We start from the raw sequence: 20,957 nt of genomic DNA, 5'->3' as shown, positions 1-20,957 counted from the left end.
AGTCATGTTTATGAATCACCAGATGTAGTAATCAAACAATGCTGTGTTTAGACTTGTTTTAATGCTTCACCCATGTCAGCATTTAACATCTAATCACACTACAGTTTCTGTGAATTATTGCACCAAAAAATCAGATTTCAAATCCATTACTCTAAAGGTGACTATTAATAGTGGTTTTCCCTCTTTCTAAAGATGCTGTCAGACCTGCGTATTTGTTTTTTATGATTTTGAATGTTTACAAATAGTATTTTTACATTTGATTTTATGATGGTTCTGTAAACATTTAAGATCCTTCTGGGTACAGCATTATTGCTATAGTTAACAAAAAACTGGTGCTACTTCTATTCATGCTAGAACATAACAAGCCAGGCAGTTTCAAGAGGTAGAGAAGTCAACATTTTGGGTGTAACCCTTCTTTAGGACTAGGGTGGTGTGGGGAAGCTGCAGATAAAGGGGGTGGTGAGGTGGGGATGGGTGAAGACAGGTGGAAGGTATGATTTGGTTGGTCAATGGGAGGGATGAATCTGGTCAGTGGCAGGGAGGGGGAGGGGCTGGAAAAGGATAGGACCATATTCCTATTCCAGAAATAGATTGAATCTTTAAATCAACTAACTCATTATTGGCCAAGCAGTGAAGATCACTCTGTTCTTCCCAACAATGTGCTACCATTGGAAACCATTTAAAAAAGGATCCTGTTGTTGCATTTGCATTTTCATTTTCCATGTCTGGTATTCTGGTGATCATTTTGTATTAGATTGTTTTCTCATTTGAAACGTGAGTTTTTGTCTCTTGGCTTTCACTGATCAGAAACCAGACTGTGAATGTCTCTAAATAATTCTACATCCTGTCTCTAAATAAAGACAGAAGATTTTTCTTGGGCTGACTATCAAGGCAGGTCACAGATAAACCCGATTCTAACGGAAGCAGTGGTTTAACAATTCCTGGTGTCTATGGATTTGTCTGCTTCACGACAGAAGCCCAGAAAAAAGTGGAGGATTGTTGAATGTAGGTTGATAGGTGTGAATCGCTCCCCCAACCAGTGTTCTGACATTGCCCCCGACCAAGTGCTAAAGTAGCATTCCAGCATGGTAACATATGCATCTTGAACCATAAAACAGGTTAGTGCTAACATTAAGGTTGGCTATCTGAAACTTATAGTAAAGCTGGAGGAGTACTGTTCATCAAGATAAAGTGTGATTGGGCTAAAATAGAACATTTATAGCGCAGTACAGGCCCTTCAGCCCTCGATGGTTTCACACGTCGGTGTAACAATCTGAAGCTCATCTAACCTACACTATTCCATTATCATCCAAAGTTTATCCAATGACCATTTAAATGCCCTTAAAGTTGGGCAGTCTGCTACTGTTGCAGGCAGTGCTTTCCATGTCCCTCCCACTGAGTAAAGAAACTATCTCTGACGTCTGCCCTATACCTATTATCCCTCAATTTAAAGCTATGTCCCCTCATGCTAGCCATCACCAGTATGAGGACAGAGTCGAAGGGGAATTTGAAGAGGAGGTGAACCATTTTAAAAGTAAGGGATCATTGAGCATTTAAAGTATGGTTAATTTCTAAGTATCTCTGCAATTTGAGGGATGAGCAGGAAGGAGAACTTACACTGTCATTGATACAACAGTAAAAGATGTCTGGGAAAGGGATTCAGTAGGAATTTCCACAGAATGTTCAACATAGATGCAAAAGGATTGGGATAGCCAATAGCCATGTGATTTTCCACAGCAGGATTCTTTAAAGGAAGTGAAAAGTTCTTTACGGTAAGAAGCAGTTCAACTAGGCAAACAAGTCCAGATGAGATTAGCAATTGGTTAGGCCACTGTCAAAAGCAGAAGTAGAAGGCTGTCCAGCTGGCTGGGGATGGAGGATTAGAGCAACAGTATAATTAAAGTGAAGAAGAGAAGAACGGATCCAGCAAAAGAGAGGATCAGGAAAGTGGTCAATGTCAACCAACTAATAGATCATGAGTTGCTTAGGACACATCCTTAATTCTGAAAACATGCAGGGAACTTGAAGAATGTAATAGATGGTATTAGTTTGCTAATACTCTGCATTCTCGGTTAATAATTATAGAGTCTGCAAAGTAGATAATTTGATGGTTACCTGTCTCTTTATGTGATGAGTTCTGAATTACTTTCTTGAAGATGAAGTGATTGTACAGGTCTCAACAATATTGCAGTCAATATGTGGTAGTTTAACTAATCCTGTTACCAGTTAGAGCAAAAATTCTTGAAAGATCTTTGGGTAGATTCTCAACTTGTCACTAGGGGGTGTGAATACAAATTTAGCATTGGCCAATGAAAACTGTGGTTGAAGTACAATGAAAGCCAGTTTGTTCATTTTTTTTATTGTCAGTACCTGTCTGAAAGGATGGAGATCCCAAATTGCCACAAGTGATAAATTCTGTTAGTGATTAGTCAAAAGAACATGTCAATTGATTGTACACTTTTTTTTCCTCTGTTTTAATAAAATTTTATTTCATGAGCTGTTTGGGTATTCTCACCACTTAACCATTTTGTATCACAAAGTTAAAACTGTCACATGATTTTAAACTCCTTTCCTTATTTGCAAACCTACAAATTAGGAATAGGAGTATGACATCTATCCCTCTATCCAGCTTCTCCATTCAAGAAGATCTTTGTGGATCTGATTCTGGTCTCCGTTCCTGCTTGTCCCCAGAACCCTTGATTCCTTTGTCCAATCCAAACATTATCCACCTCCACTTGGAATATGTTCCATGACCTAGATGCCCCTATTTACTGGAGAAGAGAATTCCACAGACTAACAACTCACCAAAAGAAGACATTTCTCATCTCTGTCTTAAAAGGAAGACTTGATAAACTGCGTCCCCAATAAATCTAGTCTTCCTTACAAGAACTATCAAACCCCTCAATCTTTGTTTTTCTCATATTGTTTCAAACTTTCATGAAATAAGCACATCATCCCTGGAATGAATTGAGTGAAACTTCTCTGGGAAAATGGTGGGGAGGGCTGTGGGGGTGGGTGGTGGGGGATGGAAGCAGTGTGTGTGTTCTGCCTTTGATTGCATGTTGTCTTTGTGCTGCTTTCAATGCATTAATTTGGGATGTGTTATTTTGAATACAGTGTATGTTAATTAATTCAAACCTCTCCAAATGGAGTGGGGAGAAATAACTTTCTTAAAATAGCAATTCTATTGGAGTTTGCGTCTACCTCATTTCACCAAAAATATTGTTAATCAACATTTGCAGAGACAACACATTAGCTTTTCTATTGATATGTTATCTGGATGTATGGTGTCACTAGCAATTTATTACTAACCCTAGTTGCCCTTGAGAAAGTGGTGGTGGGCGCCTTCTCTGAATCCATTGCAATCAGTGTGTTGAGGGTACTCCAACAAAATTGACCTAGGTTTGAATCTAATCCAGATGGATTTATTAGTACCTTGTGCAAAATTAGTTTTGGTCATTCAAACTGAACAGTCAGATTGTCATGCTGAAAAAGCGCAGCATGTCAGGCTGCATCCAAGAAGCAGGAGAGTCGATGTTCCAGGCATAAGCTGCTCTTCAGGAATGAGGGCTTCCTCCAGCATCTGTTGTCCTCACTTTGGCCTAAATAATCAGACTGAATACTGCAAGACCTTTTTCCAATGGACATTGAATTGTAAATCTTGATCAAATGTTAGGAAACCAGATTGCAGTAAGAAGAGGTAAGAAACCATGCTGGAACAGTGAAGGAGCCCTTCCTTACATTGGATTAGATTACATTACTTACATTAGATTACTTAGTGTAGAAACAGGCCCTTTGGCCCAACAAGTCCACACCAACCTACCTGCCACCCACCCCAGACCATTCCCCTCCATTTACCCCATCACTTAACACTACAGGCAATTTAGCATGGCCAATTCACCTAACCTGCACATCTTTGGACTGTGGGAGGAAACTGGAGCACCCGGAGGAAACCCATGCAGACACTGGGAGAATGTGCAAACTCCACACAGTCAGTCACCTGAGGTGGGAATTGAACACTGATCTCTGGCGCTGTGAGACAGCAGTGCTAACCACTATGCCACCGTGCTCCCCTTGCCGTCCTTGTTAGTCAACTGACCTGGAGAGTTTATATATGTTGGAGTAGTTGGATGAAGTTCCATTTCCAAAGTTTGTCACATGTCAATTTGGGCATAGCATTTTGTTTTGCTGTACATTGCTCTTGAAGAGGGAGTTAGTTGTTGCCTCGGTGCATTTGATAAGGTTCCCCATGGTTGGCTCATTCAGAAGGTCAGGAGGAATGGGATACAGGGGAGCTTAGCTGTCTGGATACAGAATTGACTGGCCAACAGAAGACAGCGAGTGGTAGTAGAAGGAAAATATTCTGCCTGGAAGTCTGTGGTGAGTGGTGTTCACAGGGCTCTGTCCTTGGGCCTCTATTGTTTGTAATTTTTATTAATGACTTGGATGAGGGGATTGAAGGATGAGTCAGCAAGTTTGTAGATGACACGAAGTTTGGAGGTGTCATTGACAGTATAGAGGGCTGTTGTAGGCTGCAGCGGGACATCAACAGGATGCAGAGATGGGCTGAGAGGTGGCAGATGGAGTTCAACTTGGATAAATGTGAGGTGATGTGTTTTGGAAAGTCGAATTTCAAAACTAAGTACAGGATTAAGGATAGGATTCTTGGCAGTGTGGACGAACAGAGGGATCTTGGTGTGCAGGTACATCCCTTAAAATGGCTACCCAAGTGGACAGGGTTGTTAAGAAAGCATATGGTGTTTTGGCTTTCATTAACAGGGGGATTGAGTTTGAGTCGTGAGATCTTGTTGCAGCTCTATAAAACTTTGGTTAGACCGCACTTGGAATATTGCGTCCAGTTCTGGTTGCCCTATTATAGAAAAGATGTGGATACTTTGGAGAGGGTTCAGAGGAGGTTTACCAGGATGCTGCCTGGACTGTAGGGCTTATCTTATGAAGAGAGGTTGACTGAGCTTGGACTCTTTTCATTTGGAGAAAAGGATGAGGAGAGGGGACCTAAATTGAGGGATACAAGATAATGAGAGGCATAGAGTTGATAGCCAGAGACTATTTCCCAGGGCAGAAATGGCTAACACGAGGGGTCATAGTTTTAAGCTGGTTGGAGGAAAGTATAGAGGGGATGTCAGAGGCGGGTTCTTTACACAGAGTTGTGAGAGCATGGAATGCGTTGCCAGCAGCAGTTGTGGAAGCAGGGTCATTGGGGACATTTAAGAGACGGATGGACGTGCATATGGTCACAGAAATGTGAGGGTGCATACATAAGGATCAATGGTCAGCACAACATCGTGGGCTGAAGGGCCTCTTCTGTGCTGTACTGTTCTATGTTCTATAAGAAATTGAGTATGTTATTAACATTGTCAGAATGTAAAAATCTGCTTAAAATCTAACTATGGTTCTGAGCTTGTGTATGGGCTAGTGGTTATAGCAAGGAAAGTGACTACAAAACCAAAATTCTGTAGATGCTGAAAATGTAAAATAAAACAAACTATCAGGTCCGACAACATCTATGTAGACCTGAAAGGGAAATGTTGTCTTTTTACATGCCTGCTTGGAAAATTGTTTGACACATTATTAGGAAGGGTGAATTTTCTCCAAGTATGTGACAGTTTCTCATTTTCCAAGGGTGTCAAGTTCTGATGACTGCCATCTCTATCTTCTGAGGTCTTTCAACAAAATAGTCAGTCAACCAGTATACAGCACAAGCACTGAGGACTGACACTTCTATCATGAAGTGAGGAGAGGTTGGAAGATACCTATCTTTTTAAATGAATAGGTTCTTGATTATGAAGGATGCAGAACTCTATCATCTTTAATCCGCTAAAGCGATGATGGTGCTTTCATGTTTAATTGTTTGGCTGTATTTACAGATTCCTGCATGAAGAGGAAGTTGAAATTTTCAACAGGGTGAGAGTGTTTTAAGGGTGTTAAACAGGTTATTATAGTACGTCTGTATTATGTCAGATAATACACCAGCGCAGAAATGTTCATAGTGTTATGTAATAGTATTTAACATGATGCAGATTTCCCTTTTGAGAAAAGGGCAGAGTGTTTAGAACTCTCTGATCACTTTGAGAAGATAGCGTTTGCCACTAGACAATAAAATAGATCTTAGTCATTGTTGAATAAATATACCTGGACAACTTTTCACATTCTTAAATTGTTCATCTCCCTGTTTGACATAGCACACTGAAAACCCTCTAAAGCACTGCAGGCAATTTGTTGTGGCATACAATTCTTGTTGTTTAGAAATTTTTCCAATCTGAGTTTCCAAGTCCTACTTTTTAAAACCTGTGGAAAACAGACCAGTACTTTGTTTCACTGGCTATCAGCACAAATCTACATTTAGACTGTGAACCAGGAAGCTTTCTCCAGTGATCATGTATTGCGCACTCAGGTTTGGTTAATCTGTAGCTTTCATTGTGAAGTTGATTGCAGCAAATCAAAACATCCTTTATTGTTCATTTCCAGCCATGGACATGGCAAGTCCTGAATCTCAGTTGTACAACTGATTGAAAACTCACTAATGTGGAGTTAGTTCTCGGTCTATTGCTCTCTCCCTCCCACCCTCCGGTATTAGTAAAGTCATGGTTACAGATTTAGGATTTTTTTATTTGCAAGTTGAAAGCTCCAGTGTGAATAAAGATTTTTAGTAAGTTGGGGAAAAAGAGAACCAATAATTGACGATCCTCTCAAAGATAGTAAGTGGAGCTGCTGAATGAATTGATTTAAAGGAAAATATGGGACTTTTTTTTTTCAAAAGACTGTAAGACAATGAAAATAACACTTTTTTTTTAAAAGCCCTGCAAATAACCAAAATGCTGAAAGGCTCACCCAAGGGTGTTTGCTGCTACAAATGTACAAACAGGGTGAACGTATTAGCTCCTGCAGTGACTGGTCCAGCTTGTGGTATTCAAGGTTTCATTAAACATTTTGCTCCTTCAGCTGGGACTTATATTCCAACAAAAGTTTTTAACATCAGTGTTCCTTCTCCCTTCCCAAAATATTGAAAAGCTGGTTTTCCCCGGCCACTTGCACGTTGCTGTAAAGAAGTGGAACATGCAGGTGTTAAATTACGAGAATGAATAGACCAGAGGACTCCAGAATCCAAGAGAAAAATGTGACATTGACTGAAGCTTTTATTAAACACTGGCTACAGTGAGAGATTACAGCAGAAATGAGAAGCAGCTCAAGGATTAAATCGAGGGGAAGCCCAGGTTAAAATGGAGCACAATTGTTTTGCAAAGCCACCTCCTAATCGCGGTTGAATTGGAGATTGCACTAAGCAGTGAGTGTATCAAGCCTGGTTACTTGATTACATGTTTTAGTTTCAAAATAGATCTGGTCTATTCTTTTCCATCACTAAAAGGTAAAGTTCTAAATTGGAGAAAGGCCAATTTTGACAGTATTAGGCAAGAACTTTCAAAAGCTGATTGGGAGCAGATGTTCACAGGTAAAGGGACAGCTGGAAAATGGGAAGCTTTCAGAAATGAGGAGATAATAAGAATCCAGAGAAAGTATATTCCTGTCAGGGTGAAAGGAAAGGCTGGTAGGTATAGGGAATGCTGGATGACTAAAGAAATTGAGGGTTTTCTTAAGAAAAAGGGAGCATATGTCAGGTATAGATGGGAAAAATTGGGTGAATTTTTAGAGTATAAAGGCAGTAGGAGTAATTTTGAGAGAAATCAGGAGAGCAAAAAGGGGACATGAGATAGCTTTGGCAAATAGGATTAAGGAGAATCCAAAGAGTTTTTACAAATGCATTAAGGACAAAAGGGTAACGAGGGAGAGAGTAGGGTCCCTTCGAAGATCAGCAAGGCAGTCTTTGTGTGGAGCTGCAGGAGATGGGGTAGATACTAAACAAGTATTTCGCATCAGTATATACTTTGGAAAAGGACATGGGAGATATAGAATGTAGGGGAATAGATGGGGACATCTTGAAAAATGTCCACATTAGAGGAGGAAGTGCTGGATGTCTTGAAATGCATAAAAATGGATAAATCCCCAGGACCTGATCAGGTGTAGAAAAGAGGGTGGTGGAGGAGGGTTGTTTTTCAGACTGGAGGCCTGTGACCAGTGGAGTGCCACAAGGATCGGTGCTGGGTACTCTACTTTTTGTCATTTATATAAATGATTTGGATGCAAGCATAAGATGTACAATTAGTAAGTTAACAGAAGACTCCAAAATTGGAGGTGTAGTGGGCAATGAAGAAGGTTACCTTGGATTACAATGGGATCTTGATCAGATGTGCCAATGGGCTGAGAACTGGCAGAGAAGTTTAATTTAGATAAATGAGGTGTTGCATTTTGGGAAAGCAAATCTTAGCAGGACTTATACACTTAATGGTAAGGTCCAAGGGATTATTGCTGAACAAAGAGACCTTGGAGTGCAGGTTCATAGCTCCTTGAAAGTGGAGTCGCAGGTAGATAGGATAGTGAAGATGGCATTTGGTATGCTTTCCTTTATTGGTCAGTATTGAGTACAGGAGTTGGGAGGTCATGATGCACAGGACATTGGTTAGGCCACTGTTGGAATATTGTGTGCAATTCTGGTCTCCTTCCTATCGGAAAGATGTTGTGAAACTTGAAAGGGTTCAGAAAAGATTTACAAGCGAGTTGCCAGGGTTGGAGGATTTGGGAGAGGCTGAACAGGCTGGGGGGCTGTTTTCCCTGGAGCGTCGGAGGCTGAGGGGTGACCTTCTAGAAGCTTACAAAATCCTGAGGGACATGGATAAGATAAATAGGCAGTCTTTTCACTGGGGTGGGGAGTCCAGAACAATAGAGCATAGGTATAGGGTGAGAAGGGGAAGATATAAGAGACCTAAAGGACAACATTTTCATGCAGAGGGTGGTATATGTATGGAATGAGCTGCCAGAGTAAGTGGTGGAGACTGGTACAGTTGCAACATTTAAAAGGCATCTAGATGGGTATATGAATAGGGAGGGATAAGCATTGGGTGCAAGCAGGTGGGACTAGATTGGGTTGGGATATCTGGTTGGCATGGACGAGTTGGACCGAAGGGTCTGTTTCCCTGCTATATATCTGACTATGCCTCTATAATTAGAGCAAAGTATATATCACCAACGAAAAGACATGCCTACTTGTGGTTTCCATGTTTAGATTAATCTTTTGTCATGTTAGCTGTCAGTCCACATTCATTTACTGAGATCTTGTATGAAATCTGTTTGGTCCATGCTTTTAGTTAAAGCAGGTGTTGGCGCCTCTGTTTGATCTATGGAAATGCAAATGTAATTTTCAGTTTCTGATCAGTGACCAAGACAATATATATTTGCAGCTGTTCCTAATGTTTAGACTTCAAGCATTTAGCTTTCATTTTCTTTATAATTGTATAATCTCCTCCCATTAGTCCTCATGCCCTTATTTTCTCAATAGGATTATGCTAACGTCATTATTAGCACTTCTATTACACAATGGTCGTGAACTATTAAGATTTTGGAAATGTAAGTAAGGGAAAGGTGATGGGTTATTGTGAATTGTGTAGTATGTTTCTTAAATGATTGATTGTTATCTGGGGCTCTTAGCCATTACATTGAACCAGTTTTGGTTTGAGTTGGAAAATATAGCAATGTTTTCATAACGATACTTGAAACCAAGCAAGCTGTATTTTTTTTTCAGTTTGATACAAACAGGTATGTTTCAATGTAATTTGGAAATGTTGATAGACCAAAGCTGTTTCCAAAAACACACATGCAGTATATTTTGTACTCCTGTCTGTAGGTGGTGGTTCTTTACCTTTTTAAAAACTTGTTCAGAACTGTGAAATTCTTGTGGTGTTTCATGGATGTGTATATTTCAAGAGCAAGGAAGTAGATGCCTCATTATTTAAGCATGTCTAAACTGCTGTCCTCTGAAGCTGCTCTCAGCATGGAGTCTGAGAGAATGGCATGGACATCCAGAGTCATGGCAGTTTGTGTTGTCACAGTGTGAGAGAGAACTTGTGCAACTCCTGGCATTCCTCTAGGCATGTTTGATGCTGCTAATTTTGATGTAGATGACCTAAAGTGCCCCAAACCAAATTTAAGCACTGGCTTCTACGTGCACCAGTCAGCTACGGTGTTTTCGCTAGAAAAGTGGTGTGCAATGTAGAATGGACACACCACCCTCTTCAGAGTGTCCTTGTATTATTTATACTGACCATTTTGATGTTTGCATTGAGAACAAATATTATGGACCCATAGAGATGTACAGCACATAAATAGACCATTCAGTCTGACTCATTCATGCCAACCAGATATCCTAACCTAATCTAGTCCCATTTGCCAGCACTTGGTCCATATCCCTCCAAACCCTTCCTATTCATATACCCATCCATTTGCTTTTTAAATGTTGCAATTGTACCAGCCTCCACCACTTGCTCTGGCAGAGCATTCCATGCACATACCACCCTCTGCTTGAGAAAGTTGCCCCTTAGCTCCCATTTTAACCCTTTCCCCTCTTATCCTAAATCTATGCCCTCTAGTTCTGGACTCCCCATCCCAGGGGAAAAACTTTGTCTACTTATCCTATCCATGCCCCTCCATGATTTTATAAACCTCGATAAGGTCACCCCTCAGCCTCTGCTCCAGGGAAAACCACCCCAGCCTATTCAACCTCTCCCTGTAGCTCAAATCCTCAACCCTGGCAACATCCTTGTAAATCTTTTCTGAACTCTTTCGAGGTTCACAACATCCTTCCGATAGGAAGGACACGAATTGCACACAATATTCCAACAGTGGCCGAACCAATGTCCTGTACAGCCGCAACATGACCTCCCAACCCCTGTACTCAATACTCTGACCAATAAAGGAAAGCATACCAAACGCCTTCCTCACTATCCTATCTACCTGCAACTCCACTTTCAAGGGAGCTATGAACTTGCATTCCAAGGTCTCTTTGTTCAACAATACTCCCTTGGACCTGACCATTAAGTGTAGAAGTCCTGCTAAGATTTGCTTTCCCAAAATGCAGCACCTCACATTTATCTAAATTTAAACTCCATTAAATTTATATTAAAGTTGTGATCTTTTATTTCCAAAATTATCTAATCCAGTGTATAAAATGGATCATAGAATAATGTCACAGCATTGCTAAAAATGTATCTACCCAAGTTCAACAAAATGTTTGAATTAATATAACGCTCTTCATGCTTCAAGAAATCTCAAGCACTTGGTGACCAATTATGGAATTTTACATAGCACACTTGTGACTCTGGCAAATGGGTGGGATAAAATCCCTAGTAGCATTAAGATGATTGAAAATCTGATCAGAAAGGTAATGTTCCCTCCAGTACTCAGTGGAGTTTCAGCATTGATTGTGTACTGTAGCCATGGGAGTAAATCTGAACCCACAACCTCCAGACACTCTAATGTGTGCCACCATTGAGCTCAGTTGAAATATTGAGGATCTGGAAATAAGTTAAAACTGTTTTAGAAAGAAACTTGAAAATTAAGATCAGTTTTGATTCTTTCAACATTTAAAATTAACTGCACTTGTTGATTCTTTTTTTTTCTCCAGGGAATCACTTGAGTAAAACAATCAATGTTTTAATCAATTTTTGTTAGAAAAATTTGATGGGAAGTTTATTCGCACCTTTGAGAGTAAGGGATAAGGTATTTGAAGGAATCTTCAATTATCTAAGATCGCGATCCATATAATGTATAAACTCCAGTGCTGATTTATTTGCTTTCGTAAGATTGCCATCATGTTTCCTTAATTTGGTTAGTCTTGTTTTACCTGAGCATTAGTAATAAAGTATAAATTAATATCCTCTACTTTTCTATTTGCTGAAACAAACTTTTGAACAGGCGTGGTGTTTCACATTATAGATTTAGTTTCCACACAAGGAATGGCTTTTCAATTTTCAGTTTGCTTCCAAAGAAGAAATAATTGGATGGTAGTGAATAATGCACCTTTTTTATTAAAAATGTAGAACAGTACAGCACAGTATGGGCCCTTCAGTCCTGGATGTTGTGCCAACCTTTTTGTCCTACTCTAAGATTAAACAAACCTACATGCCCTTCATTTTACTATCATCCATGGGCCTATCCAAGGGTCACTTAAATGTCCCTAATGCATCTGACTCTACTACCACCACTGGCAGTGCACTCCACGCACCCACCACTCTGAGTAAAGAACCTACTGCTGACATCTCTCCTAAACCTTCGTCCAATCACCTTTTAAAATTATGCCCTTCGTGATCACCATTTCTGCCTTTGCAAAAACTCTCTGGCTATCTACTCTATCTGTGCTTCTCCTCATCCTGTACACCTCTATCAAGTCACCTCTCATCCTTCAATCCAGTGAGAAAAGTCCTAGCTCTCTCAAGCTTTTATTTATTAGACAAGCCCTCCAGTCCAGGCAGCATCCTGGTAAATCTCCTCTGCACCCTCTCAAGCTTCCACATCCTTCCTAGAATGAGGTGACCAGAGCTAAATGCAATATTCCAAGTGTGGCCTAATCAGGACTTTATGTAGCTGCAGCATAACCTTGCAGCTCTTAAAATCAATCCTCCTGCTCATAAAAGCCAACACACCATACCCCTTCTTCACAACCCTATCAACTTGGGTGGCAACTTTGTTGGATCTCTGGATGTGGACCCCAAGACCCTGCTGTTCCTCCACACTGCCAAGAATCCTGCATTTATCCCTGTATTCTGCATTCAAATTCAACCTTCCAAAATAAATCACTTAACATTTATCCAGGTTGAACTCCATCTGCCACGTCTCAGCACAGTTCTTCATCCTGTCCATGTCCTGTTGCAACTTAGAACAGCTGTTCAAACTATCCAGAACTCCTCCAACTGTCATGTCATCAGCAAACTTACTAACCCACCCTTCCACTTCCTCATTCAAGTCGTTCATAAAAGTCACCAGAGCAGAGGTCCAGAACAGATCCCTGAGGAACACCACTGGTCATTGAGCTCTAGGCTGAATGCTTACCATATATTACCATTCTGCCTTCTATGGGCCAGCCAATTCTGTATCCAGCCAGCCAAATTTCCCTGTAGCCCATGCCACCTTACTTGTTGCATGAGCCTACCATGGGGAACCTTATCAAACGCCTTGCTAAAATCCATATACATCACATCCACCACTCTAGTTGATGTGTTTTGTCACTTCCTTAAAGAATTCAGTAAAACTTGTGAGGCATGATGTGCCCCTCACAAAGACATGTTGACTATCTGTAATCAAACTACAAATGATCATGCATCCTGTTTCTCAGAATCCTCTCTAATTTGCTCACACCAATATAGAACTGACTGGTTTGTCATTCCCAGGATTATCCCTATTCCCTTTCTTGAACAAGGAATAACATTTGCCACACTCCAATCATCTGGTACTGCTCCACTGGACAACGAGGATGTGAAGATCATCACCGAAGGCGCAGCAATCTCTTCCCTCACTTCCTGTAGTAACCTTGGGTACATCTCGTCTGGACCAGGGGATTTATCTATCCGTTTTTCAATTTACAGCGTATCCTCCTTCTTAACATTAAACCTGTTTGAGCATATTAGCCTGTTTCATGCTCTCCTCTCAAATGACAGGGTCCCTCTCTCTCGTGAATACTGAAGCAAAGTATTCATTTAAGGACCTCCCCTACCACCACCAACTTCAGGCACAAGTCCCCTCCACTACCTCTGATCAGCCCTGCCATCCTCTTGTTCCTCACAAGTAGAGAATGCCTGAGGGTTTTCCTTAATCCTACCTGCTGAAGCTTTTTCATATCCCCCTGCTAGCTCTCCTAAGTCCATTCTTCATTTCCTTCCGGTCTCCCTTGTAACCATCTAGAGCCCTTTTTCGATCCTTGCCGCCTCAAGCAAGCTTCTTTCTTTCTCTTGATTAGATGTTCTTCATCTCTTGTCATCCAAGTTTTTTGCTCAACCTACCATCCCATCCTTGACTCAGTGGGACAAACCTATCCAGCACTCGCAAGTGCTCCCTAAACAACCTTGAAGTTTTTTCCTGTGTTTTCCTGAACACCTGATCCCCAATTTAGGTGCCCAGCTCCTGCCTAATAGCATTGTAATTCCCCTTTCCCCAAATAACATACTTTGTGATACTGACTGCTCTTATCCCTCTCCATGACTATAGTAAAGGTAATAGAGTTGTGATCATTATCACAGAGATGCTCTCCCACCAAGAGATTTGACACCTGGCCTGGTTTGTTGCCAAGGACCAAGTCCAATACGGCCTCCGCTCTGGTTGGCCTACCTACATATTGAGTCAGGAATCCTTCCTGGACACACCTGACAAAATCTGCTCCATCCAAACTATTTGCACTAAGCAGGTTCCAATCAATATTAGACAAGTTGAAGTCCTCCACAACAACAATCCTGTTGCTTCTGCACCTTTCCAAAATCTGCTCCTCCGTGTCTCTGTCTCTGTCTCTGTCTCTGTTCTATTGGGGGACCCTGTAGAAACCTCCCAATAAAGTGATTGCTCCTTTCCTGTTTCTGCCTTCCATCCATACAGACTCTGTAGACAAACCCTCCTTGAGACCTCCCTTTCTGCAGTCATGCTACTATCTGTGATTAGCAAAACTACTCCCCCACCTCGTTTTACCTGCTCCCCCTGTTCCTTTAGAAAAATCCAAACCCCAGAATATCCAACAACTGTTCCAGCTCCTATGATATCCAAGTCTCTATAATGGCCACAACATCATCGTTCCAAGTAGAGATCCATGCTCTAAGATCATCAACCTTTTATTCCTGACACCTCTTGCATTAAAATAGATACACTTCAACCCATCACACCAACTGCAACTTTCCCCATTAACTGACTACCATTCCTCACAGACTCCCTGCCCTGGATAACTTCCTATTCACCAGCTACTCCATCCTCTGATCCATTAGTCCAGTTCCCATTCCCCTGCCAAACTAGTTTAAACCCTCCTGAAGAGCTCTAGCAAACCTCCTACCCAGGAAATTGATGCCCCTCCAGTTCAGGTGCAACCCATTTTCCTTGTACAGGTCCCACCTTCCCCAGAAGGTATCCCAATGGTCCATATATCTGAAGGTCTCCCTTGTACACCAGCTTGCTCTCTGCTCCTAGCCTCACTAGCCCATGGCACTGGTAGCAATCCTGAGATTACTACTGTCTTGCTTCCAACCTAATTCCCTGTATTCATATATTTCAGGTCCTTATCCCTTTTTATAGCTATGTCATTGGTACTGATGTGTACCACGACTTTTGGCTGCTCACCCTCCCCCTTAAAAATTCTGCAGACTCAATCTGCGAGGTCTCTGACGCTAGCAACCAGGAGGCAATGTACCATCCGGCAGTCTCATGAATGTAAATTAATATCTTGGAATAAGATTAAGAGCTCTACTTAAACTTTAGATCAAGTTACAACTTTTCTGTTGGCTTGTTATTTGGAGTATGCATGTATGCAGATAATTCCCCAACTATTCCACTTTATTCACAACATTTAGCTCCACTGCAAGATGAATTCTGAGATGAGACTGTAATTATTGGTTGGTCACTGAAGAGTCCGGATCTTATTGCTATGGATCAGTGTTAAAGTTTACTTGTTTCTTCATGCACTACAACAGGTTGTTGTGGTGAGATAATCTCCTTTCACCATTTTTCTGTTCTGACACTAATATTTTCCATATTTTCAGAGGTCCAACCCACATCCATTGGCTCAATTCTTCTATGCAGATAAGGAAGTAACCCAAGTGATGATGGAGCTGAATAACGTCAATCTTCACAATGACCCCCAACAGTATATGGTACAACTAAATAATCTTCGGGCTAGACAGGTCAGTGACTTAGATTCATGCATCCATCCTGTGTGGTCGAGCTAATCCAAGTTTTATTTTGAACACTCTAGAAGCAAATGACATTGAATCTTAAACAGTTGCCGTAGTGGGGGTTACATCGTCAGTTATGTTCAACAGTCTTTTAGTGTCGGCATTTTTGTTTGTTTTTTTTTGGCAAAGAAATATACTAAAATAAATGTTTTCCAGAAGATAATGACACATTGCAAAAACAAACTACAATTGGTGTTTCTAACACTTGGTACTATTTGCACATGCTTATTGGCCCAGTTTGGCAAATCATCAGTTACATTTTAACAATGTTTGGTCTTCGTGCATACTTCCCAGTCTACACCGTTTTATTTTTGTGACCATCTCATCAACTCGATTTTTATTATTTTATCGAAATGGAAATGACCTAAGTTTTTTGCAGGGTGCCATTTATTAATAAGGACTTAATGTAATTATAGAGCAGGCAGCCATTCAGATCACGTTGACTCTGTACAGCAACCTCCTCATTCCTCTCAGAATAGAGTGCAACCAGTCAATGCATAGAATCCCTACGGTGCAGATAGAGGCCATTCGGCTACGGAGTCTGCACTGATCCTTCAAAGAGCATCCCACCAAGACCCAGCTCCCCACTCTATCCCTGTAACCCTGCATTTCCCATAGCTAACCCACTTAGCTTGCACGTCCCTGGACATAAGGGGCAATTTAGCGTGGCCAATCCACCTAACATCTTTGGACAGTGGGAGGAAATCGGAGCACTTGGAGGAAACCAATGCAGATGTGGGGAGAACATGCAGACTCCACACAGTCACCTGAGGCTGGAATCAAACTCTGGTCCCTGTGTACTTCCCAAAGAAAGTTATTCAAAAAAGAAATGTTGCAAATTGATCTGTGTGGGTGTGTTCTATGGGTCAGGCAGCATCTGCGAGCAGAATGATGGAAATATAGGTGAAACCTTTGCACAAACTTTTTTTTTTCTCAAAGTACTTCCATGTGATAAACTGGAGATTTTTGTGCTGAATAAGAAGTATGAAAATAGTTGATTGACAACTGGACTAATCACAATAAACTTTGACTTACCATGGACTTGAAAATAGTTACCGAGTTATAGATTATTCAAGCTATTTGAAATCATTGACCTGGTGACATACTCATTTTTAAACGGGTAAATTTGACATTGACAGGATGTTTACCTGCGTTTTCCTTTCAAAATCCCATGAACAACAAAGTGTCCTTTTGTGTCCCAAGGCTTCATTGAATTAACCTTGTGACTTTATTACAATATCATTCTGAATTTGATAATTTTAATAAACATTAGCCATGATGTGTAACACTGGCATCATCACCTTACTTAAAGGGGTCTTGTGCTGGAAGAGGACTACAACATCACCTGCCAGAGATTTATTTGAATATTAATTGGTAAATGTAAACTGCCCACTCTCAGCCTTCAATCTCATGTCAATATGTACAGTTTTCAGTTAAAAAGCCAATGCATTGAAAAGCAGAGGAGGAGAATATATATTCTCAAATACACACCAGAAAAGTCACCTCAAACATATGAAGCTGCACCTTTTGCTCCTTGATTGCACACAATTGCAATGAGTGGTGCTCATTTTATTGTCACACAATTGAATGGTGCCCAACTAAATTCCACCTTGATGGAACAATACATGGATATTGTTGTACATCAGTTTAGAATAATATATTTGTGATATAATAATCTTTTATCTTGTGTCTTGTTTAATGCTAATTTGTCAAAAAATATAGAATGGATCTAATCCTTGAACTTCCTTTTCAGATCTATAAGGTCAGATTTTTGTTCCCAAGATGGGTAGCTTAAATCAGGCAGCTTCTGACTCCCATAGCTGTTCTTTCCCAAAGGACTGGGATGGAATTTTGGCAAAAGTAAGGCAAGTTCCCCAAACAACAATTTTTTTTTATTTTGCTTTGAGGCAGGGGATCCAATACCCTCAAATATAGATCAGAGATGGGCAGGAGTGGCTGAGTGCCAAAGCAGGCTATTTAAAAGGCACACCTTTCTTCTCTCGGACTTTGACCCTGTTGTTTTGTTTAAATATGAGGCTCCCTATAACCTTCTCAACCTTCCTTTCCTTTCTGCCCACTGTCCTTCCACCCTCCCAAGCCAATCCATTGCCCCATTCTTGATATTTCAATTGTGCCAGCCCATGCACCCCAACCCCCCACCTTTTTGCCTTCGCAACACACCCAGCATCTGTCATTGGTCTAGAAATTTGCCAATGTTCAAATAAACCAAAATAAATTTCTTGCCTTCACACTATAACAAACTTATGTCCATCAGAACCCATTCAAAATTTTAATAGTTCCTCAACTGTTAGCCACTTATTGAAACAACAAGCCTGTATTTATAATCCCAGTTTAAAAACCATTAATCATAATACAGCCTCTCTGATTTGGGCCCCATCTTTGTTGTCTTCTCCATCTCATCGCCCCCACCTCACCTTCCACATACATACCACTTTGTTCTAGCTGCTATCAGTTCTGATGGAATCTCACTGGACTCAGCATTAACTCCGAACATAAAACATTAAAGTGCAGTACAGGTTGTGCCCACCTGTAAAACCAATCTGAAGCCCATCTAACCTACACTATTACATTCTTGTCCATATGCCTATCATTTAAATGCCCTTCAAGTTGGTGAGTCTGCTGCTGTTGGAGGCAGTGAATTCCACGTTCCTACTACTCTGAGAAAAGAAACTACCTCCTGATATTTCTGATATCTATCACCCCTCTATTTAAAGCTATGTCCCCTCATGCTAGCCATCACTGAGGAAAAGGCCTCTCACTCTCCACACTACCTAACCCTCTGTTAATCTTTTGTGACAATTAAGTCACTTCTCAACCTTCTCTTGAATGTAGCAGCCTCAAGTCCCTCAGCCTTTCCTCATAACACCTTCCCTCCATACCAAGCAACATCCTAATAAATCTCCTCTGAACCTTTTTCAAAACTTCCACATCCTTCCTATAATGTGGTGACCAGAACTATATGCAATACTCCAAGTGTGGCCTTACCAGAGTTTTGCATAGCTGCAACATGACCTTATGGTTCCGAAACTTAATCCCTCTATCAATAACGGCAAACACATTGTATGCCTTAACAACCCTATCCACCTGGGTGACAACTTTTGGGGATCTAGGTACCTGGACACTGAGACTCTCTGCTCATCTACACTCCCAAGAATCTTACCATTCGCCTAGTACTCTGCATTCATGTTACTCTGCATTCATGTTATTCAGGATGAGTATTTCCCATCAACCACAGCCCTCTGTCTTCTTTCAGCTGACCAATTTCTGATCCAAACCGTTCAATCCCATGCATCCGTATTTTGTGCAATAGACTACCATGGGGGATCTTATGAAATGCCTTAGTGAAATTCTGCTTTCTCTCCACAGATGCTGCCAGACATACTGAGTTTCTCCTGCATTTTGTTTTTAGTATTGATCTTTTCAATTGAACTGAGAATTCGTCAATCCCCCACCTCTCTCTGCCACCCCCAGTCTCCAGGTTATTGTAAACTCTGTAATGAAGCCAATGATTAACTATGACATAATCATTCTTTGTGTAAAACAGCTATTATAAATAGTTAAAGTTAGGTTTCAGATCTTCCTGATATAAAAGTTTATAAAGAATTTTGAAGCTTTGGGGATTTAACTAGTTTGACAATTCTATGTATCCTATTGGCCCTGTGAGGATTTATATCTCACAATTTAAGACTCCTGCATCACAGGATGAGTTTGACCCTTGGCACAGAAAACATGGAAATATTTGAACACAGTGAGTTCAGGCTCCCCTCCTGTGAAAGTGAGATTTGGCATAATTGGATCCTATTCACTCCAGCATTGTTAAAGGTCCATGAAGTCACCACCATGGTTTCTAAAGAAAAATACAGGCCATGCTTTCTAAATCTGAGTAATAGGGCAGATTTGGATGAGTTCTGAAATAAGCAATACCTGTTTCTGTCCTCACTGTGATCACTTTGAGGGGTGTGTCTGGAGCTGAGCAGACCTACCTGCCGCCTCCAGGCAATGTATTCAGTTTCTGAATTAAATCAGCCAAAGGAGGCTATTGGATTTTACCGGTTAGCCTTCCGTTTGCTAATAGGACAGGAGGTAATTTCACTGCATGGATATCGAGTCCATTATCAAGCATTTTACAGCAGAGCACTTAAACAGTTGTAGAATCAGAGACTGCACGGATTTACAAAAGGGAGACAGTGGTTGACAAATCTATTGCAATTCTTTGAGGGTGTAACTCCGTGAGGTGGGAGCCAGGTGGATTCCTGGATTGGCAGGACTAACGTATGAGGAGAGATTGAGTTGATTAGGGATTGAACTGAATGGAATTTAGAGGAATGGAGGAAGGAGGGGAGAATCTCTTGGAGGAGCCTATAAAATCCAAACAGGAGTAGATGAGTAATATTCAGGAAGGATGTTCCCCATGATGGGGTAGTCCAGAACCAAAGGTCATAGTTTAAGGATAAAGGATAAACCTTTCAGGACTGAGCGGGGAGAAATTTCTTTATCCCGATGAGCTTGTGGAATTCACTACCTCAAAATGATTGGGCCAAAACATTGTGTTTTCAAAAGAGGTAGATGTAATTTTTGCAGCTAACTGGATCAAGGGCTAAGGGGGGAGGGTGGGATTAGGATATTGAGCTGTATGATCAGCCATGACCGTAAAGAATTCGAGACAAAAACTGCAGATGCTGGAATCCAAAGGAGACAGGCAGGAGGCTGGAAGATCACAGCAGGTCAGGCAGCATCAGGAGGTGGAGAAGGCAACGTTTCGGGTGTAAATTTTCTTCAGGACTGGGGGTTGGTGTGGGGAGAGTTGCAGATTCATTCATTCAGATTCATTCCTTCCATTTGACCAACCAGGTCATACCCTCTACCTGTCTTCACCTATCCCCTGCCCTGCCACCCCCTTTATTTGCAGCTCCCCCTACACCCACCCCCAGCCCTGAAGAAGGGTTACACCCAAAACATTGACTTCTTCATCTCATGATCATAATGAATGGCAGAGCAAGTTTGAGGGGCTGAATGGCCTGCTGCTGCTCCAATAGATGTTTGTTTCCAGTAACAGTTCAGGAAGTGAGATGGCTGTTTTCAGTCAAGCCTCCAGGCCTTTTCAGC

General features: G+C 41.1%; 1 protein-coding gene across 1 annotated transcript in view; it reads left to right on the top strand.

Annotated features, from left to right (window-relative positions):
- The window catches only part of LOC140492279 (lateral signaling target protein 2 homolog), a 52,363-nt gene that overhangs the window by 2,279 nt on the left and 29,127 nt on the right, over positions 1–20,957 (top strand). The window contains exon 2 of the mRNA XM_072591234.1: positions 15,639–15,779. Within this exon, the coding sequence (XP_072447335.1) occupies positions 15,639–15,779 (141 nt within the window). The remainder of the gene's footprint in view (positions 1–15,638; positions 15,780–20,957) is intronic.

This window comes from Chiloscyllium punctatum, chromosome 20, assembly GCF_047496795.1.
Source record: "Chiloscyllium punctatum isolate Juve2018m chromosome 20, sChiPun1.3, whole genome shotgun sequence".
Taxonomy (NCBI): Eukaryota; Metazoa; Chordata; class Chondrichthyes; order Orectolobiformes; family Hemiscylliidae; genus Chiloscyllium; species Chiloscyllium punctatum.
Note: the sequence above shows the minus strand (reverse complement) of the source record. Positions and strands in the feature narration are given on the sequence as shown.